The sequence below is a fragment of the Heteronotia binoei genome, chromosome 19, assembly GCF_032191835.1.
Source record: "Heteronotia binoei isolate CCM8104 ecotype False Entrance Well chromosome 19, APGP_CSIRO_Hbin_v1, whole genome shotgun sequence".
Classification (NCBI taxonomy): domain Eukaryota; kingdom Metazoa; phylum Chordata; class Lepidosauria; order Squamata; family Gekkonidae; genus Heteronotia; species Heteronotia binoei.
The window spans coordinates 23,724,368-23,748,378 of NC_083241.1; the positions used below are offsets into that span (position 1 = coordinate 23,724,368).

General features: G+C 39.6%; 1 protein-coding gene across 2 annotated transcripts in view; it reads right to left on the minus strand.

Moving 5' to 3' along the window:
- Window positions 1-2,958: 2,958 nt before the first annotated feature.
- Window positions 2,959-24,011, minus strand: part of SPPL2A (signal peptide peptidase like 2A) — a 38,747-nt gene continuing 17,694 nt past the window's right edge. Inside the window, exons 8-16 of one of the 2 annotated variants that reach the window (XM_060259813.1) lie at window positions 22,676-22,777; window positions 22,181-22,262; window positions 21,359-21,433; window positions 19,879-19,935; window positions 19,493-19,546; window positions 18,958-19,057; window positions 17,013-17,090; window positions 16,736-16,896; window positions 2,959-5,135 (exon numbers count right to left, since the gene is read on the minus strand). In XM_060259813.1, the coding sequence (XP_060115796.1) occupies window positions 5,061-5,135; window positions 16,736-16,896; window positions 17,013-17,090; window positions 18,958-19,057; window positions 19,493-19,546; window positions 19,879-19,935; window positions 21,359-21,433; window positions 22,181-22,262; window positions 22,676-22,777 (784 nt within the window). In that variant the 3' untranslated portion in view covers window positions 2,959-5,060. The remainder of the gene's footprint in view (window positions 5,136-16,735; window positions 16,897-17,012; window positions 17,091-18,957; window positions 19,058-19,492; window positions 19,547-19,878; window positions 19,936-21,358; window positions 21,434-22,180; window positions 22,263-22,675; window positions 22,778-24,011) is intronic. The other variant, XM_060259814.1, reaches the window with a different exon arrangement.

Genomic DNA, 24,011 nt, shown 5'->3' on the forward strand with positions numbered 1-24,011 from the left:
AGTTTTTTTCAATTGCTTTTAAAGTTTGCAAAGATATATTATGTTCTGAAGCTAATTTTTATTTGTTATTTTATATACTCTATTCCTCTATTGTCATTTTAAGTGATACTTGAGTATTTTGTAAGTATTTTAGCTTTGTCTGTTAGCTTTTGTTAACTTGTTCTGATTTGTGCTGGTCATTGACCGTATTAAAATCGAACGAACGAACAATATCCCTTTTATGATATCCCTTGGGGAAAAAACTAGTCTTGCTTATGTTTAAATATATTTATTGGGGCTTTTGTGGGTTCCCCAGAAAATCATTGCTTTCACTCCTAGGAATCAATTGTTTCTGTTACTATTTTGTATAAAAAATATACGTAATTCATTGCCTGTGTAATTTATAAAGTTTGTATCTGAGGTACCTGGCATTACAATTTATGGCCACATGGCCTGGCCCAACAAAGCAACATTTACGTCAGATTTGGCCTTGGAGTTTGATTCCTCTTCAGAGCTTAGGAGAAGTATAGGTGTCCCATATATATATGGAGAACAAAAGAAGAGGATGTCTTAAGTTTAAATGTGCCTAGTCTCAGATGAGTTAAAAAACTAAAGAGAAAAGCCAGGGCAAGCCTGTTCTTGTCAGATCTCAGAAGTTAAGCAGGGTCAACTGTGGTTAGTACTTGGATGGGAGACCTCCTTGAAATACCCAGTTGGGAGGACATGGGTAGGCTCTAGTCAGCCACCTCTCTAAATATCCTCCAGGCCCCCAGTAGGGGTCAGTCCCCAGAAGTCACCATGACTTCCAAGTGCAGACACACGCAAACACACACACAAATAGATATACAAAGAAAAAAAACCACCCTAAAAAGAAAGGATAGTTGTTGCATGACATTTTAAGAGAAGCTGGATTCTCCCTAGGCCATCAGTAGAGAATGATTTTCAAACAACCCTCGTCTGTCGTCTTTTTAAGGTTTTTTTGTTTTAATTTCAGATTAATGAAGATCTTAGAGAAGTCCTTCCTTTTCGTTTGTTCAAGGCTTCCACACTAATCTTAATGGGACTTTTTAAAAACTGTTTCACAACACTTAATGGAAAAACTACTAAATAATAATAAGTTCAGCCGACTTGGAGAGTGGAAAAACTTTTATATTGTATAGTTTTCCAAATTACCAGCTATTTGTTTCCATTTTTAAAGTAGAAAGTTTTCAGAGTACAAATTAGTTCTGTTTGCAATCTCCTGAAGTGTTAATTCTGTTGCCAGTTGCCCTTAATTTTCAACTTCCAATACTCTGAAAATCATTCCCACTAGCAGCAGGTTTCCTTCTTGTGAATAAATGGTAAATGAATTTTGATTACATATCCTGAATATTTTTTACAGTGCAGTCCTAAGCAGAATTACACCATTTAAAGTCCATTCACCTTATGGGCCTAGAAGGAAGTAACCTTGCTTAAGACAGCACTGTAAGTCAACACATGGGTAGCAGCCAGTGTTCCCTCTAAGCTGAATTAGCGTGAGCTAGCTCACAGCTTTTTAAGCCTCCAGCTCACACATTTTTGTCTTAGCTCAGGATTGATGACCCCAGAGCAAACTAATTTATGCAGTAGTTCACAAAGTAGAATTTTTGCTCACAAGACTCTGCAGCTTAGAGGGAACATTGGTGGCAGCCTTTCTTAATAGTTCTGCAAAGTCTGGTATGCAGTGGTGATAAGGTCATTGAAACCAATTGTTTTTTTTTCCATTTTAAGTTGTTCCACATTCCTGCCAAGAGCTGTATTGCTTGTAGTCCTGTGTAAAGACAAGTTGGGAATTACTGAGTTGAGTGCTCTTATACCTGTTCCTTGCCCTGTGAAGTGATTTTGTAATTGGAAATCCAAAGAGGAAATAAAATAGCATTGTTCAACTCCTCCAGCTTCCTGATCAAAAATGCAATATGATCAAGTGGTGCCCAGGTAGTAATCAAATGAACCTGTTTCAAAACACAGGCAGGTCAGTTAGATATTGTGACAGGTATGTAACCTGACACTAATTTCAAGTTCGAAACAGTATCTTTTCTAATGTACCACTCTGGCTTGCAGAATAACAAGAACTATAATGTATCTGCTCCATTATTTGTTGTGCTTCACTCTTTGGTGAAGATGGATGTACTCTCGATGAGCAATCACAGCACAATCTTCACATGCCGAATGAACCTAGTTCATTTCCAGAGAGCACCTTAGATGAGAAGTATAAGTAGGGGAAGGCTGAACGTTGGATTCCCCACCCCCATCTTGTCCGTCCATGAACAAGATTGCCTTCTTAAAATGTTTGCGATGTGCTACATACACTTTTATCTGTGAGTTTATTCCTGTCTCACAATGAAAAAATAAATCATGTATATTGAAAATAAAGTTGCAGTGCTGTTTCAGAGCATGCAGATTTTGTGAAACCTCAGTAAACAGGCTCCCTCCACAGAATGGTACCTTGGTATATAACCTAAAAGTGTATACCTATATATTGACTCAGCCTTCCATCCTTCCAAGGTTGGTAAAATGAGCATCCACCTTGCTGGGGGAAATATGTAGATGACTGGGGAAGGCAATGGCAAACCACCCCATAACAAAAAGGTTGTGATGTGACGTCTCCCCATGGGTCGGTAATGACTTGGTGCTTACACCGGGGACTATCTTTTTAATATTAACAAATAGGTAATAAGCTGCAGAACTGCTGCCAGGCTGTACCACTTCAGACGGGGTGGGGTGGGGGAGGGGAAATCTTATGGTCATATTCTATCATGAGGGGGGACCCATGCTCATGGAAAACAAGATGCCAGGGAAGGGGGGGGGGAGTCTAGCTGTTTAGTTAAGCTAGCTTTGAACATGTAGTGATAGAAGAATCTTTCATCTGTTTAGTTCCCTGGCTAACTTGTTTTCTGTTTGTATGAATAAGGCCTTTTACATTTAAGCTACACTAGGAATACATAAGGACAGTACTCCAAGCATTGTTGAAAAGTTTATTAAATATCAGATATTGTTCTAAATTCTAAAATTCTTTAAAAAAAACATACTTTACAAAGTTCCACAGGTGAAAGGGGTAGCTGTCAGTACTGATCACTATTATTAACGCCAGAATTATTGTACCATTATACTACCGAATTACTATTAAGGCTCATAAATAGAAAAAGCCAACTGCATTTTTTAACATTTATCATTTCTAATAAGTCTCCAAAGTCAGTCCTAGTCAACTATATTAATAGCATGCTTCTCAGTAGATGATGCTAAACGAACTTTTAACATTTCTTTAATAACCCAAGCAACTGCTGTAGTTTTTTACCATCTTCTAAATCAATTACAGTACAACTCCCAGAATATTCATCAAAGCTTAAGCAATACAGACGCCTTTATACGTTGATAAGCATTTTGCCAAATATTTCCTCCACTGGATCCCTTCCAAAATACAATCTGACATGGCTTAGAAATGTAAGATTAAACTAGACAGATTTGCTATCTGCCAGCATTTGAAGTAGTTTGCGTTGTCTAAAGAATAACCTGAAACAGATGCCTCATGTTTGGTGCTAGGATGTGACAGCTTGATGGCTGTCACTTCAAGTTTCTCAGGCATGCAACACTTTTCAGTCAGCTACCAGATTTAACTGCTGCTTCGTAGCCGTGGTTACTTCAGAGGCATCTCCCACATGTACAGGTTGGTGAGCACCAGAGGACAGATCCCTCACTGGAAACTGCTTACCAAAACATAGGGGTTGCCCCTATACTTAAGGAGGTTAGAAAACTATGCCCCATCCCTCCCCCTTTCCCCTCTCATTGCAGAATTGAGGCCACCTTGCAATCTGGTCCACTTAAGAGTCTGACTAGTATCACTCATGGAATCTGATCTTTGGATTATTGATCTATCTCTGCTACTAGTACTGAAATATATATTTTAAAAAGCAGGGATGGAAGGTGCTGCTGCTGTTGGACTAAGGCACTACTAACAGTTAGCTGTTTGCAGGATGTTCCCAATATCTTTGGCTTAAAACATGTTACTGCTCTAAAAGATCTGGTACACAATTCCTTGTGCTTTTTCTGTACTTCCATTCCCCCCCCCCCAAAAAAAAACCCCTGAAAACATTTTGTCAGTTACTAAATCTTTTTTAAATCCACAATAATAATTTATTTTCTTTACCAGATGCTTAAAAATGTAATCAAGAACATGCAAAATAATAGCAAGAAAAATGTAAAAAGGAGGCCTGGCTTTAGCTTCCATGGATATGTTCATTTACAGGAGTTACTATGATTAAAAAAAAATAAATCTTTCTCCAAATTCCAGAAAAGGGAAGCCCTTTATTTGTAGCAACAGGTGACCTCACTGCACCTCTGGTAAAGTAGGAGCTAAACAGCATAGCAACATTTATGAACCCCTACCACCGGAATTCTGTTTTTAAAAACAAAAACAAATGTCTGTTTTCTTTGTTATCATCTACTGGGTGTGTGCTTATTATTAAACTGCTCAGTCTGTATGCAAATGGATAGATAAAAAGTGCTTGGTCTTCATGCAACTGGGTAGGAAAAAAATAAAGCTGCTTGACAGGAGAGTGTATGAACTGGGTTGAAACAAAGTTATGGCAAAATAAACCACCCATCTCTCCTCCATTTTCTGAATTCCTGGCAATCCAGGGTTTCATACAGTTGAATCGTTGCCTATATTCCAAAGCATAATATTGCATTTAATGCCAGAAACTCTGTGAGTGGCTTCTAGATCTTGCCAGCCTGCAGCAAAAAATATTTTAAATATTAGTCAAGAAGCCTGATACATGGCAGCAACTGAGATGATATGTGAAAACACTATTTCATAGGCAACTCTCTTTGACAGTGAGGCAAGGCACAGGTATATGGAATATATCCCACCAGTTGAAAAACAAGCATATTTTAAGCATTCTGATAGCGTCAATAATGGTATCCTTTTCACAAAAATATATGTGCAAGTGTAAAAACAAGGCAATTTTTTTTGTAATAAATTGTAAGAAATACTCAGATTTAAAAATCAAACAAGTTTTCTGTTATTTGCATACAAAAGTCTTCATAGGATTATTTTGGGTGCCCAGTTACTCTCCTCCACATCGTTCACTGGAGAGCGTGGAGTTTTCTTCAGTAGTAGCACAATCCGCAGGGTCCATCACCTGAATGGAAAGCAACAGTTTAAAGTCTTTTTTGTTTACTCTTGCCAGGCCACTTACAAGGATGAGTTCAGAGATCACATAGCAAAGTAAGCTTCGATGACATAAAGAAAACATCCACAGTCACAAGCTGTAATCCAGCAACGTGAAAAAACCCACAAAAGCTAGCAACTGTTCAAGCCTTTTGGACTGTGTTCCCCAATGAGTTTTGCTTTCAGCAGCTCTTCTGTCAAACCTGTAATCTAGGAGGGAGGGGAAGAGGGAGGTACGTTTCAGTGAGCAAGCCAAGAATCTTCAAGAGAGAGTTATCGGCTCCCTTTCTAACTATCTGAAGGATTTTTTTTTCAATTTCTGTTTATTGGGTTTTTCTTATTTTTAACAAAACAACACAACAATAAAAACACTGAAAACACTTATAGATATAAAGATCAAGTAGTACCAATGCATTGCATGCCAGCAGATAACAGTGAATTATTAGTAACAACTTAAAACCGTATCCACAAACAATGTCTGATTGAAGGATTCTTTAAGTTTAGGGGAAAAGACTTGGCAGTAAGAATAGCATAAAACCAGTTAACAGTGTAGTGCAGGTAGGTCCCACAGTTTCTAAAAAACCCTCTAGGATCCCTGGATAAAACTTGCTCTCTGGCCCCAAAGTGGTGAACAGCATTTCCCTTTCTTACATACCTAGGGAATGATGTTTGCCACTTTGGGGTCAGGCAGCAATTTTTCTCTAGGCCAGTTTTGCCAGGGATCCTGGAGGGTTGGTTTTTTTGGGCCACCTTCTGGGTGTGGAGCAGGTGTCACTGGGGGTGTGGGGGAGAAGTATTTGTGAAATTCCTGCATTGTGCAGGGGGTTGGGCTAGATGACCCTGGAGGTCCCTTCCAACTCTGTGATTCTATGAAAGTCTGATGAGGGTTTTTTTGTTCGTTTTTTTAAGCAAAAAAGTCTTCATGGAGGGAATCTGACAAAAAAACCCCCTCCAATACACTCATGGATCAGGATCACAGCCATTTCTTTGGCTTTACAAGGCTCTGAAATGATCAGAAAACCTAACTTTAAGAATTTAATTTCTGGCATTTTTTCATTCAAATGAGTGAAAAAACCTCAGGGATCAAGGCCAAGAGATCAACTACTTCCATCCAAGCAAAATGAAAAAATGGCAGAAATTACCCTCCTCTGAGGACAGAGTCTTAAATATCTTTCTTGGTTGCAAATTTGAAGTACTTTGTTCTTACTGCTCACCTGGGTGTAAATAGTACCATAATTACACTTTCTAATTTCTGTTAGAAATTAGAAGCCCCACGGCACAGAGTGGTACACTGCAGTACTGCAGTCCAAGCTCTGACCTGAGTTCGATCCTGGCGGAAGCTGGGTTCAGGTAGGCGGCTCAAGGTTGACTCAGCCTTCTATCCTTCTGAGGTCGGTAAAATGAGTACCCAACTTGCTGGGGATCAAGTATAGATGACTGGGGAAGGCAATGGCAAACCACCCCGTAAAAAGTCTGCCATGAAAACATTGTGAAAGCAACATCATCCCAGAGTCAGAAATGACTGGTGCTTGCACAGGGGATTACCTTTACCTTTAATTCCTGTTACTTTAGACAGAAGAGTGTGCCTGATTTACTATCTGTTACCTTTTTGCAAATGAAATCTGTATTGTGAGAGTACTAGTACACTAACATAGGTTAGTACACTAACATAGGACAGTCCATATTTTAGGAGTTACACCAGCACAGGAACTCTGTATGTAATACTGCATAGAACAGGCTGTGATCCTAATGAAGTGGGGGCCTGCTCCCACATAATAACTTCCCCTAAAATCCTTGCAGATAATTTCCATGTATTCGTTGCGATGAAGAGCCAGAACTGTAGGTAACAGGAAATGAAAATGAATGTATCCTACAGATTAGAAGAAGATGATATTGGATTTATATCCTGCCCTCCACTCCAAAGAGTCTCAGAGTGGCTCACAATCTCCTTTACCTTCCTCCCCCACAACAGACACCCTGTGAGGTGGGTGGGGCTGGAGAGGGCTCCCACAGCAGCTGCCCTTTCAAGGACAACCTCTGCTAGAGCTATGGCTGACCCAAGGCCATGCCAGCAGCTGGAAGTGGAGGAGTGGGGAATCACCCAGTTCTCCCAGATAAGAGTCCGCACACTTTACCACTACACCAAACTGGCTCTCCTAGGGCTTTCTGGCAACTTTTATTTTTGGACACAGAATTGTAGACCCATGATATGCATAAGGTTTTGCTATAAGCGGATTAAAAAAAAAAAGAAAATTCTGATGTCCTTCCTTACAGCTGATAATCATATGCCTTTCACGATTTTTCTATAGGGGTCCCCTACTTTTGGAATCCTGACACAGCATAGTAGGCTCAGCCACAAAATGGCTGCTGAAATGGTTGCTGCCAGAGGCGGAGCCAGCCGCAAAATGATTGTCATAGCTTTACTTCAGTCACACAGTAAAGATTCTTGTGTTGTAGCAGCAGCTGTTGCCAAAGCAACATTTTAAAAAATGTGCCCAGCCAATCAAATCTCCAATAGCCATTCAGAAGCCTTGGCAGGCAAAACCCCCTACCCACTTGGCCCCACCTACTTTCTAAAAACTCTTGGTGAGTGCCAGAAAAGGTGTCAGCAGGTGCCAGGGCGCCCACAGGCACCACACTGGGACCCCTGATCTAAAGTATAGACAGAATATGCAGTTCACATATTGTGCCATCATGCTTAAATCGCCTTCAGTTTGACATTAAATACAAAAAGGTGCACATCAGGCTGTCTGGTCCCCAAGTCAGTGGCTAATAGTTTAGAGCTGAGTTGGAAAAAAAACACTTTTTTTTTAAACCACCTCCCAACTGCCCTAAGAGTAAATAAGGGTCATTATTTTTCTTTCAGTGGGCAAATGTCTGCTCAAAGCTAATGGGAAAAGAAAAACAACCAAGAATGACTTCATGCAAAGGGCCTGCTGTATGGTCTATTAATACATTTACCAGGAAGTCTGTAAGCAAGTAGGAAAAACAAACAACCCCAGACATGCCTCCCCCAGTAAACAAGTGGTAAGATTCAGTAGTTGGATAGTAATATGAAATTGTAAGGTGCCCCTGTGCATGCGTGCACAGGGTAAATTTGAGCTCTGAGCAGCCTGGCTTCTTATTCCTTTGCCATTCTGGCAGCGTGATCCTGGCACTTCAAGACTGAGCTCTCTATCAACAGATCCCAAGGGACAACCTGAGCTCATCAGGCCCAATAAAGCACTAGCTTCAGGGCTTACTCCACTCCATCTCTCAGGTGATGTTGTTTCCTGGCTAAAGCTCCTGTTCCTCTCTTTCAGTTGCTGCCCTGGGGACTCCTACCCCTACCTGATTTAGACGACGCACCTGTGTCTGGCCCTTTAGATCTTCAAAAGCTTCCTGGGACCTCGACCCCTGACTGTCTTTTGGTTACACTGCTGCCACGGGCTCTTCTTCAGTGTATAGACCTGACTGACTGCGGTTTTCCTGACAAAAAAATAAAAGCTGTTTAGGTTAACTACGCTTGTGAGACAGGAGGGATTTAAGACGTTACTCACATTTGGAATTTTTAAAATAAAATTCTGATGCTTTAAGGTATCGTTTGCCAGCCCTTGTTTACTTTGGAAGCCAAGCATGTATGTTCAATGAGCCCAGCATTTTCCAGCCTACAGTGATTCATACCATTATTGAACAAGAAAAGTACAAAAATTGAGTGGACTTGTGTCATATTCTGCATTCAGGGCCGAAGCACACTAATCTCATGGGTCAGTGCAGAGCGTAAACAGGCTTAGCCTGCAGCTGTGTGGTTCACAGTGTACTCCCTGGTCTAAAAGAGGGATACATTTAGCATCATTCAGAATACGAACTGTGGCTCCTGGCCCTAAAACAGGTAAAGACAGCTGCATCTTGAATCCTTATTTTTCAGCCCCATCTTTGCCCTACGTTTAGAACCAACATCGCCAGTTGGCTGAATTTCTTGTTTCCCCTGCCAAAATGCAGTATAACATTGCATTAAACACCGTGAGTACACATCGTCTCTCCTTGTCTAAGCCATGCGGGTGAGGAAAGTCCTGGAAGGGCATCCACAAGAACAGCTGCATGTAAGCTGCGTTAAGGACTTGCAGCCAGTACAGGTGCTGGGAAGCTTCCTTCCATGTGATAACCATCGCCTTTTCCATATGCAGTTCTATAGGATCATGTTGCATTTGTGCACCTCTCAGATCTTCCCCAGCTTTTCTCTGATCCTTCCCAAATCTGCTTTGCTGTGAGGTTTTGGGAAAGACTGTAGCCAAGTCTGGATGGCTCCCCTGTGGATAGGAAAGTTTGGATTTTCCTGCTTCTGGCCACCCAGTAGCCATTTTCTTTGCCCCCAGCCCTATAGTGCAGCTTTTAACTGGTAACTGAATACTATTAAAACAATCTCTTTGAACCCCCAACTTTTATTTTTTAAAAATAAAAAGTGAGACTCAAGCCTTTTTTGGTGTGGAACTATAACCATATCTCTGCAATGAAAGAGGATACAGATTTAATTTTTAAATAATGAAAGTTGGGGATTCAGAGAACCTGATATGCAAATTATTTTATTTATTTATTTTATTAGATTTAATTAATCATCCCATCCTGCCCAAAGCCAGGCTCTGGCCGATGTGCAACAACAAAAATGCATTGATTTAAAAACATTAAACCATCCCGAATAAAATATCACCTCTTATGGGGACCCTGATGGATTCTTCTCAATTCTGTTGTTCCATTACAGTGGGGAGGGGTTAGCCCAAAGGGATGGTAGAATAAGGTGCCAGCGTCACTGTCCTTACTTGAAAGCCTGGCAGAACATCTCCATCTTATAGATCCTGCGAAATTCTGCAGGGCCAATTAGAACATTAAACCCCACCCCACCCCCAAAAAAACTCTGGGAAAGCCTTGGTGGCATGGTCAGGCTCTGCCAGGGAACAGGGGCAGGGAAGCTGAGGGAATCCTGTCATGATTGGCAGCAACAACAGGGAAGCCATACAAGGCTGCCCCCATGTGGAAAGAGGCATTAAAGAGGCAAAGCTACAAACGGAGGCTGGCTTGCCAGGACTTAATATCCTTTTGTGTGGTGACAAAAAAACCAACAATAAAAGCCTGTATCTGACTATCATGCTTGCCACATGCAGGCAAATATGGCCTCTCCTAATCACTCTCAGGGCTGGATTAACAATTAGGCCAAGAAGGCCCTGGCCTCTAGGCCCCCACACCTTTAGGGGCCCCAGGCTGGCTTTCCCCCCATTTGCCCTCTGCTTGCAGCCCTCCCAGATGCTCAGATGGATTTGTTACTCTTTTTGAAACTCTGCCTGTTGGCCAAATATATTTGCATAATCAAATATATTGCATCTGATCCTAAGGAGAGCTGCATTCTTCTAAAGCCACTGACAACAGCCATTTTAAAGTGGTGCAGAAAGAAGATAATACAAAAGTAACTAGAGGAGAGACATTTTCTGGCAGAAGTGAGTTCCCTGCTCTGTGGATGGAGGATATACTTGGAAGGCGAGGACAGCCCTATGAGACAATACTATACAAGTTCAGTATGCATAGTGCTTCCAGAGATAAATACTTCTCTGCTTTCGTTTGAAAAGCAGAACCTGGCTCCCCGCTGACATATTATCTAATGACACTGGACTCTCCTACTGGCAAGACGCAGCACAGGGTGCATCCTGAAAGTTATGCTGACAACTTAGGCCAAAAACAAACAAAGGTGAGCTAGTTATGAAGACAGGAGAGCTGGACATTAAGATGGGTCATAATTTTTGTTTAGATGATAGCACCGACTAGCAAACACATAGAAGTTCATGTGATTGGGGGGGGGGTAATGTTTGGCTTGCATTTTTGCATCAAGAATAGTACCAAAATGTTTTCTAGCAACAGCTGTCAGTAAAACCTCTGGTAACACCGGTATTCCTTTACATCCTTTACATTCCTTTACATCCAATCCAAGGAGCCTCATGGCGCAGAGTGTTAAAGCTGCAATACTGTAGTCCTAAACTCTGCTCACGACCGGAGACCGATCCCCAGCGGAAGCTGGGTTTTCAGGTAGCCAGCTCGAGATTGACTCAGCCTTCCATCCTTCCGAGGTCGGTAAAATGAGGACCCAGCTTGCTGGGGGGGGGGGGAGGTGTAGATGACTGGGGAAAGGAATAGCAAATCACCCCGTAAAAAGTCTGCCATGAAAACGTATGAAAGCAACGTCACCCCAGAGTCGGAAATGACTGGTGCTAGGAACATGTAAGGAAACTCTCAACTAGCCTTAACGGTGCTGCTGCTAGGGATATACAAAACAACACAAGATGGATACAGCAGAGCAGTAACAGACAATGCTGTGTGGCTGACAAATTCTCGGTGCCATTTCCAGTTATATCTTGTCTTATGACCAATGATCCTCAAAGCAGCTACCAGCAGTTTTAAAAACATACCAGTATCACTAAAAAACATAAATTCCATACTAGAATCATCCATCTTGTTTGCTCATAACCTGTGTCAGTGAAAAGACAAAAGGACTAGTGTAGTGTAGTGGTTTGGGTGTCAGACTTTAATCTGGGAAATCCAAGTCTGGATACTCAATGCTGCCATGGAAGCTCACTGGGGGACCTTGAGTCAGTTGCACACACTCTGCCTAACCTACCCTCAAATAGTGGTTGTGAGGATAAAATGGAGGAAAGGAGAACAAAGTAAGCTACTTTGGATGGTCAATGGGGAGAAAGGCGGAGTGTAAATGATGTTCCCCAAACAAAACTGTTGACCCTTCCTAAGAATACACGGTTGACTGAAAGATCCATTGTATTAGTAGTACTGGGTTTACACAGGAAAATACTGAGTCTTGTAAAAATTTATAAGTGCAAAAGAACGGAATAAAGTATAATTAAAAGAACAGTTCTTGGAGCTGGGCATGAATTTAAATGATCTAATTAATCTCTGCACAATATCTGAAGTGCAATCATATTCCCAACTTGTGAGTTTTAATTTTCATTCCAAACTAAGTAAAGCGGACACAAGGGTACAAAGTTCAAAGCAATTTTTAATCCTTCAAAAAAGAAACCATTGAGAACTGCATATGAAACAACTGCCATGGCAACATAATACTTGCAAATAATGAACCTTGTCGCTTGAGGTATGAGTAGTCTTTTGTTAGCAAAAACTTAAGACTGAAGTATTTAGAGCAACTCTGGTAAGCAAACAAAGACAAAAACTTTATGCAGAACTAAAATATTTCATGCTTCAGTGGTTTCTGAGACACGCTGGCTTACATCCTTGCACTCCGGAAAGTGATCACAGAAGCCAGAGAAGAAGTACAAATTGCACAGTGGAAGAAATTGCAGTTCTTCAGCTGCCATTAAAATCTGTATGAATCAACTGGACTTCTCCAAATCCTAATCAGATGCATCTACTTATTTCCGCTACGCCAAGGAGGTGGCTCGTCAGCAGCCCTAACATCACACCAACCATTCCCTCTCTGCATTACATGCCATATGCTCATAGGACTAAAAAATCCAAAATGTTCACTAAAATAATTCTCATTTTGTATTGATGAGTAATCTATAAACTAAGGAGCCAGGTATGGCTCCCCAATGTAGATTTTTAAAACTGTACATTAGAACTACATACATCTACAACACAGGTTTGCAGAAAAATGCTTAAAAAGTGGGGAGGGGGATACCAAAAATGTAAAAGTTATATCTCTACGTGTACAGACAATGCTAAAGAAAAAACAGTTCTTTCACATCCAGATCTCATGAGAACACCTCAAGAGATCTCAGTTGCCATTGTGTGTTGCTCCATTGAGAGTACATACTACACTGGCTAAAACTGGCATGGCATCAGAAGGAGGAAGAGGTGGTGAGTAAAGGGAAGGGTGGAATGGTTGTTAACGAGGAGGGGTGGCTGGAGGGAAATATGATCAGGCAGAAAGATCAAGCAGTGGGCAATTGTGAGAGGGAAAGAACTTGAGAGGTGCCTTGCTGGATTAGACCACTATCTTGTTTCACATACCAGTTGCCTTGGAGGGCCAACAAACAGAAAGAAAGACTGGGCAAAATGGAGGAGAGAGGAAAAATGGAGCTAGAGAGAGGTTAATGTTTCTCCCCTTCTTTTACATGCAACTACTGCACTTGACTGACACATGCATATAAAAAATTAACTCAGAATAGAGACCAGGAAAATTCTACTACTTTTTCAAACAAATTCTGTTTATAAATACAGCCCAAGACACTGCAGATCCTTTGGCCTGATTCTCACTTCAGACAATAAGCCAAGGTCTGATTTGGCAGCGGAGGGCTCAATACGATCCAAGTCTTTCATTTAAAAAAACAAACAAAAAACCTCTGTCTACTAGAGGGTCTTCCAGACATCCTGATTTCTCCACATATAACAAGTTACAGATCCCTCACCAGCAGTCTGAAGTTGCAAAGGCCACCACCTCAGCGAGATCTAGGCCTTTTTCATTTTCACAATAGGGAACAAAATCTATTCTGCTCATCTGGCTGCATTGACTCCAAAGAAATAAAAAGAAAAAAATATACAAAATGCTAATGTTTGGGGGCGGGGTGGAGCATCATGGTGCGTTCATGGTGGACGAAAAATAGTTGAGCTCTCCGGCATTCTCTTCTAAAAAGCCTTTTAAATCACAGCAGCCAAAGAATCTTGCATCCAGTAGTGGAAAGACTTACAGGTCACATATTTAAGTCATTTCTGAAAGACTTAGTGAAAGTGTAAATGTTGTCAGGAAAAGTAATGAAAAGTTCAGCACAGGCTCCCCGGCAGATCATAAAATGGCACCTGTTGACAACTACTCGCAGAGAGAACGATCAGAGAACAATGATTTACTGAGTCGGCAAGACTTTATGGACTTCAGACAAGACCTTCTCTCTTATTTTGAGAAAACCTTAAAGAAATTAATGGAAGAAGCTCTCCAGCCAATAAAAGTGGAGATAAAGAAAACCGTGAACAGTTTGAAGGAAACAGCTAAGATGGCAGAGCAAGCTACAGAAATCAAAGTTCCTAAGATGGGAAAAATTCAATTCAACCACTACACAGGTCAGAATACAACTTAATATATGGACTTTTAATGTTAGAAAACAGATGGAAGGATTATAATTCAACATTTAGGGGGCTGGATGAAGACACTGATTTTGTAGGGGACTTGGCATCTTGTTGTTTGCAAGGCTAGAGAAAGCCCTTGAACTGGAAAATGGGGTGGCCTTGGCTTAGGTAAGTTCTCTAGACTTGGTCCCCTAACAAGTGTGTGTCAAAACCAACCAGAGATGTTCTGATATTACTGCTATATCTTAGAAATAGAGCCCAAATCCTCATGGAAGCACACAAGAGAGGATCTTTAGTACATTCTGGCAAAAAGATTCAAATCCTACTGAATCTCTCACAGAAGCCTTGTAAAAAAAAAAAAAATTAAGCTGTGTGACATCTATACAATTTCAAGACAAGGACCAATTTTGCACTAGACCTCTAATCCTGGTTTAATTTTGTCCCTAAACTGACATTCTACACTAGAATCACAGGATCAGTAAACCCAACTCTATGATTCCATGATTTTAGTGTAGAATGTCAGCTTGGGGACAGGGCTAAACCAGGATTAAAGATCTAGTGTGAAATTGGTCAAGGCTCTATTGGACTACAACATCAGAAACTCATGTATATAACTACCAAATGCTACTCAGAGCAGCAACTACATCTTTTGGCATGCTTTGCTTAATTAATTGGACATTAAACCTACTGCAGAGAAGGAAAAGCTTTTGAAAGAAGAAGAAGAAGAAGAAGAAGAAGAAGAAGAAGAAGAAGAAGAAGAAGAAGAAGAAGAAGAAGAAGAAGAAGAAGAAGAAGAAGAAGAAGAAGAAGAAGAAGAAGAAGAAGAAGAAGAAGAAGAAGAAGAAGAAGAAGAAGAAGAAGAAGAAGAAGAAGAAGAAGAAGAAGAATTTAAAAACTCTAACATGAATGCATGACTAAGGCTGAGGAGTTATAACAGTTGGTTTAATATGAGATGACAGTAATTGATAGTAACACACATAAAGGGCTTATCAGTCATTGAAGTTTGTATTATACAGCTTTAATACTTAATATTTGGTAGTAATAACTTTTTGTTTATAATTTTGTTTATAATTTTCCTTCAACCCACTTTTATTACCTATTTTCAACTGCTTATATAAGAACAAAAACTTTTTTTCACATTTTAATCTCTTTTGGGTAATAACGTAAAGATTATATATATTTTGGAATTTTATACAAAAACTGGTTATAAGGAAACTATTGAAGTTTATGATACACAAAACAATACTGACAGCCCTACTGTGAGTTAACAGTATATATCTTAGTTTTTGAACTCTACTGGCAGGCTGTTGGTTATTTAAACCTGAAAAGATAGAGGGGAAGAAGGATTAAGTGAATATACCTTTTGGAAATCAATGCCCTGCACTGTTGGTTCTAGGTTCAGATAGGGGGTTCAGTAAACCATTTCCCCTTTCCCCCCCATTTGGGGGATTCTGAAATTTCTCCAGTTAAGGGAGTATTTTTGTTAACTTTTTATTAATTATTATTTTTATATAATTAATATCGTCCCCATTCAAAGGGAGTTTCTCATACATAGTTATTACGTACTTTAAGAAAAGTATTATTATTATCAGTTATTTTAAGAAAAGTAAAGTTTTATATATAGCAGATGTTATAAGAGTTTACCTGATCATTTTTGCGATGTTAACACCATTGTAACATAAAAGATGACATACCAGACACTATTTGAACTTTGATTTAATTTTAATTGCATAATAACATCATAAATATAGCTGTTCATATGTTATAATTGACTTATTTATAAGTATTGAAACTGTACATAAAGCCATAGGATATATGAAGGAAAAACTACAAGATTTACAGAACTTTTATAATCTCATAGGAACTAAATGGTGTTAAGAAACCAATTTTTATATATTATTTCTAAAACGAGTAAAAACAACATATAGAAAAGGCCAAAAATGGCTGTAATTGCCATTCATATGGCTTTTAGACCCCTAAGGCAGATTCTTTATTATTTTCAGAAATCACACTTTTTAAGATTCTTTCCCAAAATTGTATGTGTTAAATCATTTATTATTAAAACACTATCATAGTATATGTAGTATAAAATAATCTCAAATTTATTTCATTACTTTACAGGGAAGGAACTGATTTAAAAAGCTGTTTTAGAATAAAGCAGCTATTGTGGTTCTTTTATTACTGTTAAAAGGAGAATGATGTACTAAGACAATACTGTTTTGGTTATTGTATTTTTATTGCTATATTGAAAATTACCGTAATAAAATTTCAGTTTACAAAATGCTTATTTTAAAAAACCCCTCACATTAGTACTGAAGGGTGCCTGGTTTTCCAACGGGCACAAGATCAAAAGATCTCATACCCTCCTTTGACTAAAGGTTGGATCACTGATTTTGCATTACTTATTTTTCAAGAGCCCATATTCTTGTGTTAACACCAAGCGCAAGAGCGAACCCATCAGCTATTCAGTTCACTGAAAACAGCTACTTGTGTGCAGATTGACTATACTTGGCTTACCTGATAACTGTTGCCTTCCCAGAACTTTTTCATCTCTTTGCGCTTCCAAGCCACTAGCGCACTGGTGATAAGGATGCACGGCACCAACCAAAGAAGGGCTGGTTGCGGCATCTTCATCAGTGACAGAACCACAAACGTGAGCAACATGCCAACAGCATAGCCTGTGTGAAGGACAAACAATAAGAATACACTAAATGACAGACATCTTTATGCTCATTGGAATTGTCATAAATGTACCAGCATTGTAAAAAAAGAGGGCAGTATTAGTGCTGTTTACCTATACAGCAGGAAATATAGTACACAGAGGAAGAGCTTGTCTGAACATCAAACCTGTGACAATAGGCCACCAGGACACCTAAAATAAAAAGGCACAAACAAGATTTGACAGGTAGGAAATAAAAACATGAAAATAATGATAAGAGATGAATTTCTACAGAGACTGCAAGAGCAATCCTATGCAGGTCTACTCAGAAATAAGCCCCATTTAATTCAGTAAGGCTTACTCCTGCAATCCTAGGCAAAGTTATACTCTTTTAAGCTCACTGATTTCAGTGGACTTTAAAAGGTTGTAAATCTGCTTAGGGCTCTGCTGCCCATGGGTGGCTTAAAAACAAGTATTTTTTCTTTTCAGGTCTATTGATCCCACCCCCCAAAACGGGATTTCCAAAAAATCCTGGATCCAAATTCTACGGTATTGGGATTTTTCAGAAATTCTGATTTTCTTGTCTGTACTGATGAGTCTTCAGGGCACACACAACGAGGCCTTTTTTTTTTTTTTTAAAGCAGGAACGCACAGGAATGCAGTTCCAGCTGGCTTGATGTCAGTTACGGCTGGCTTGGTGTCAGGGGGTGTGGCCTAATATGCAAATGAGTTCCTGTTGGGCTTTTTCTATGGAAAAGGCCTGTGTGAAACCATGGTGATGTCAGGGAGTATGGCCTAATAGACAAATGAGTTCCTGCTGGGCTTTTTCTACAAAAAAAGCCCTGCACACAACCATTCAGTGAAAATCTCCTCTGGCTGTGTTGCTGTGACCTCCTGTCACGACTCAGGGGGGTCTTACCAAGTGCTGCCACCATTCTGGGTTAAGGGTTCCCCCCTTGAGAAGGTCCAGAGTACCCTCCCAAGCCCTTCAGGCCTCCTGTAGCTTAGGCCAAATAATAAGCGTGAGGACCAGGCAGATAACAACAACAAAAAGGTTTATTTCAGTGCAATAAAACAGTAAAAGGGTGAAGGGAAAATAAACAAATGCCCTAACATGTCTGAACTTACAATCCCTACTGAGAGGGGTGGGACCTGGGAAGAGAATATATAAAGGCCAAGCCCAGGCAGGGTGTGTTCTTTTCCTAGGAGGCAGAGCTGATGAAGAGTTGCTGCCAGGAAGAGACCCTCACCCTTAGAGGAAGGGTGAGTAGGCTAGGTAAGACTGAGACAGTAGGGACAGTAAATTCAGACGTGTTAGGGCATTTATTTTCCCTTCACCTTTTTACTATTTTATTGCTCCTTGTTCATTTATATTGCACTGAAATAAACCTTTTTGTTGTTGTTGTTCACTCTGCCTGGTCCTCCTCACCCCTATTATTTGGCCTAAGCTACAGGAGGCTGGAAGGGCTTGGGAGGGTACTCTGGGCCTTCTCAAGGGGAACCCTTAACCCAGAGTGGTGGCAGCACTTGGTAAGACCCCTCTGAGTCGTGACACCTCCTTTGGCCCCTCATACAAATATAAGCAAGACTAGTAACATTCAAGGCTCCCAATTTGTATCCATTAATGACCCATGGCTGCACAATATTATAAGCTTTGGGAATCTTAATTACTGTATTTTAATATTTTATTGACTCTTATTTTTAGCAAAGTAACACAAATTTTGCAGAGTTAAATTGCAAGTTAACAATCACAACATTTTAAAAACTTTTAGATAGCCAATTAGTACAATGTACAAAGAACAACAAAAAAAAATCTTCAAGTTAAATGATAATGAAGTAATAAACTTCACAGTGACCTCCTCTAATACTAGCCTATTTGAAGTATATCTTGTTATTTATGTAAAAACAAAGTTTGATTTGCACCTACAAATCCTCTCATTTTTCCCGTTCACTCCTCTACTGGAAGACTTGCCCTTTGTTTCCAGTGACAACCACCCAAAATGCAGAGAATGAAGGATGTAACTCTGCTTAGGATGGCACTGCAAATCTTGCTGGTTGTTTTTTTAAAAGAAAGAACTACCTGGTAAAATAATGTCACCAAACCCAAGTAACGAAAACTGCATGCCACATATCTTCGGTGTACAGAATTGGAACCTGGGCACCCTCATGACCACTGGCAACTGTAAAACAATGTTGCAAAGCCCCACGTAAGTCCAACCCAAAGGACATTTGAGAAAGAAAGATTTAAATATTTTTTATCAAAACTATTTACTTTATGCAGAACTTCAGATTACGAGGGCCCTGAATTAAGAAATCAGGAACCAAGATGCTGAGTGTGCAATATATTATCCAAGTGGATAAGCCAAGAGAAAACTGCATGTGTTTGATATACAGACACTATGCACAGAAAACATTCATGAAACACACTACATGCTGAGAAAGGAAGATCTGAATTTTAGTCTGCTTTAAAACAATAACTGTTGGCCAATACTGAGATTTAAGCCCTGAAGAAATAAATTTGGAGGCAGAGAATATCAGATTTTCCCCCAAAGGCTACTATTTTTCAGAGGATATGATTTAAAATCCAGTGAACATATCTGAAATACAATCCTTACTTTCTCATGAGGAGCTGACCGCTCAGCAGAGGCTTCCACCAAGTTTCCATAATTCTAGGATCAAACCCAAGTCAACAAGCATTTAATACTTTTTAAAAGGAGAAAATATGGCTACATTTTGAGAGCAAGTTATACCTATTTACTGCAAGTTATACCTAGGGCATGATCCAGCCAAAGTCAAGCACTTGGACATCCTATTTTTAATGGAAAATATTAAAGAATGTGCTTAAATGCACTCTTACTGAAGCAACAGAGACCTTAAAAGTGCAAAACTTTTAGCTGAATGATGTGTTAATATACACTACGTGCAGCTATGAAAATTCAGTTACTGAAATGCTTAATAGTATGTATAAAAATTACTTAATTTTTAGGAGTATAATGCCTACCTTTTCACTGTTTTTAAAAGGACCTGCTGCAACTTCAACCATTATACTTTCCCCACTCTGAAATTGAAAAGAAATACTTTAATATGGAATCATTTATTTATTATAAACATTAAACTTCCATATTATTAAACATAAAAAGCTGTATATGCTTTTCTTACAGTATACTTCTATTAGTACATTCCCCAAGAAATGTAAAATGATGCTTGATATGATAATCCAACAAAATGTGCTGAGCAGACTTTAATTATCATATGGCAGTGTGTGCAGTATAGCTAGGAGATCCTAAGATTGTCTGGCAGCCGGAAGCTCTAGTTTAGCATTATGCACCACTAGGTGGTGAGCTAGACTTGGTTTTTTAAAGGCAAGAGATGTTTCAGAGGTGGTTTGCCATTGCCTCTGTGTCATGGCCCTGGTATGAGGTCGCGCTTCCAAATACTAGCCAGGGCTGACCCTGCTTAGCTTCCAAGATCTGAGAGGATCAGGTTAGCCTGGGTTATTCAGGTCAGGGCTAAAACACTCTCCTTTTTAAAAAGCAGGGTTTCATTTGATTGCTGCCTTTTTTCTTTTTACAGCAGCAACTGCAAAATATATTATTTTCTTTTTTTTAAATCTAAGAACTTTATGTTCACAATATGTTGTGGTACAACGATAGCTTTGCTATTTCTCTGGTCCAGCCCTCCCATATACCCTTGCATCCAGGTCAGTGGGAGGACTGTGCAGGTGGAAATGACATCATCTGGTTCTCTGGAATATCCCCCAAACTCTATGGTAGTACCCTTCGCCCCATGCCTAAAGCTTCTGGGTGGTCGCCTGGCAACCTTAAGTACAATCTGAAACTACAAACTACAAATTTAATATAACCTTCTCTGATGCAGAGGAATCAAAACATGGGGAAAGGCCCATGCACATCAGAACTAAAACAGGGTACGAGGCTAATATCCATTCAGACTTCGGTGTTTCAAAAGTACAAAGCAAAGCAACACTGCATCCCACTACTTTAAACTTCAGCCCAAATGTTAATTTATTTATTAATCAATATACAGGGAGTAGCTAGCTGCATACATTTCATAGTCAGTTAAAAATGTTTGACTTCCGCTGGCAACTTTGTGGCAGAGGCTATTCTGCATCACAACATTATGCTATTTTCTTCCCAAGTTAAGATTACACTTCGCTGTCTGACTTTTTTACTCTAGTATTGCCATGAACAGATTTGTGGAGGTCAACCTGGTTTACCAATATTAAAGTATCAGTTAGTACTGTCATGGTGAAATAGTACTTAGTTCCTGTTCTCTTATGACCCTCTAAATGTGTATTTAACTGCAGTCTCATCACTTCTGAACATCACTATCTACCTTTAATCTAGAACTCACCTTATGTTTTTTCCCCAATCAGTTCTTTCATTATACCTTCATTATTAAAAAATGAGCACTGCTGATTTAAATATGTAAAACATCAGCATGTTATTAACCCATGTACTTACTTTAGTGAGGTATGGTGTGATGAAGACAAAAAATACATCATAGACAAGGAGAAGACCTAGGAGAAGAACACATAACTAGAGAACAAAAAAGAATGTTATTATTTTACTTACTTATGATAACTGAATAATCTTTAATGCTTTAGAATAATATAACACACACAATTAAAATAAGTAAACAACAGCTTACTAATATTTGGGCTTCTCTTTACTGATTTCCTGATTATGATCTCCTATACCTTTCTAAACTCATATTTGGGGCTAAAAATGTACCTCTTTTGAAATGGTAGCTGTTATCCCAATAATTTTAAATTCGGCTCACACACAGAGTATAGAAAACATTTAGCAACAATTTTTAATTTTCGGTGTACATATTGAATTTCTTGGGGGGGAGAGATATTTGCAAAAACATTTCTATATTAAGATTAGTTCAGCAATGGAATAAGCTGCCTAGGGAGGTGGTAAACACTCCATCTTTGGCAGCCTTCAAGCAGTGGTTGGTCAAGGACTTGTCAGGGATGCTCTAGGCTGATCCTGCATTGAGCGGGGGGGGGGGGGGGGGTTGGACGAGATATAGCCTGTATGGCCCCTTTTCTACATACAGAGTTCAGTGGGAACTGGTTCATCTTTTAACAGTATTTGGCTTCAGCTTTCATGTGCCACAGCTTATGTTCTCAGATGCTAAACAAACACAAAAATGTTCTAGCTTTTTAAGGGTGTCACAAGACTTTGTTTTTGTTTTCATTACAGCAGAACAACATTGGTACTTGTCTGGAAGTTGTAATATTTAATATATATTTTAGCTAGGTAAACAGTTTACTATACCTTGAAGTTGGGTATTTTGAGAACTTTAATAAAGTTCAGGCAGAAAGCAATTCCCAAGATATCTTGTAAAATCCAAGCCCAGCTAAAATAAAAAATGAATTTTATACATGTTTTAAAAAATAATAAAATGCTGCATACATTTGCTAGAGTAACAGTGCCAACCTTAAATAGAGTTACACCAATCTAAGTCCATCAAAGTCAACAAGCTTAGAAGGGTGTAACTCTGCTGAGAAGAGCACTGAAGACTGGGATTCAAAGGGGTCCATTCACAGGTGAGAAAAACTTCCACGAAGGCACCATTTTCAGGCAGCAACTTCTTAAGCTACATTAAGGGGATATCTCAGGCTTTAGTGGCAGCCTTTGAGGACCAGCCAGGGAAGGGTGACAGAAAGGAAAGGCTGAAAACCTCTATGCCTGTGCAGCCCACATCTTGGCCTAAGTGTTTTAAAAAGGCATTTATCATTTAAGTTCTGAATCTTGGAATTCTTCACCTACCTGTTTTCATTCCGAAACACTACCCAAACTGCAGCTACCGCTACGCAAAATCCAGCAAGGAAAATGAGCCTCACTTCAAAGGTTGTGTTGCAGCAGGCAAGCCTAAACAATAACCTCACATCACAAATTTTGCCATAAATACGGCACACAATTCTTCCAAAGCCACCAAACAGTGCAAGCCTAATCAGAATTACGCCCTTCCAAATTCTCCAAAGTTAAGTGAGTAAGAGCATAGTAAGAACGTAAGAGAAGCCATATTGGATCAGGCCAATGGCCCATGAAGTCCAACACTCTGTGTCACACAGTAGCCAAAACCCAGGTGCCATCAGGAGGTCCACAAGCAGAAGCCCTTCCACTTTTGTCCCACAAGCACCAAGACTACAGAGCAACACTGCCCCACAGCAACACTGTCCCAAGCACCAAGAATACATCACAGCCCCAGACTTAGAGTTAGAAGGGTGTAACTCTGTATAGGATTGCACAGAACAATGCTCAGTTATATAGGTGTCATCCAGAGCAATTTTCTCTAGTAAGATTTCTGCACTCCAGTAAGTTACTCTGAAATTATATACATTATTAGTAATTATAGAGATCACTAAGGGCTACCACTTGGCTGATCTTAAGGTGATCCACCTTTTGTGGTTGTGCAAACAGAAATTCACACAAAATTCACAAAATATTTTGAAGTATGTTAATTATCATTAATGAAATGCATACGTTTTCAGCAAAGGAAAGGCATCCAGACTGGGAATACAACCATCAGAGCAGGAAAGCACCCTGTATGCTACTGGAAACTAGGAACTCTCAAGTCTGAGATGTGTGATGTTTTTTCTCAAACTAAACTGAACACAAGCCACAGCGGCTACTGTTTTACATTATTACTAGCTTGCACATATAGCAAACCAAGAGCTAAAATTTGAAGGTTCATGTGACAATGAACAATTGCATTATGGAAGGAATTTAAGAGTAGTAGTTCCCAAAAGGTAGTAGTTCCCAAATATTTAATAGTAGTAGTTCCCAAAAGTAGTTCCCAAATATTTAATAGCTTGTCTCATTGAGAGAGCTTTACAAGGTTCTACAAAGTTCCTAGGATATCTATGCTCTCAGGCTCACCATATGTGAATCACCGCAACAGATGGCCAGTGATTAGTCACTGTGTCCTATGAATTTTAAAATATAGTTTTAAGTCTAAAGAAAAACCTAGATGGCTAGGGTTAGTTCTGTTTATGATCAATTATGACACGTCCCTATGTACCACACACAAAAAAGGTGGATTATATCTTTAAAGATCTTCCGAAAAATTACAAAATGAACTACAGCCTGTAGAGAGAACAAG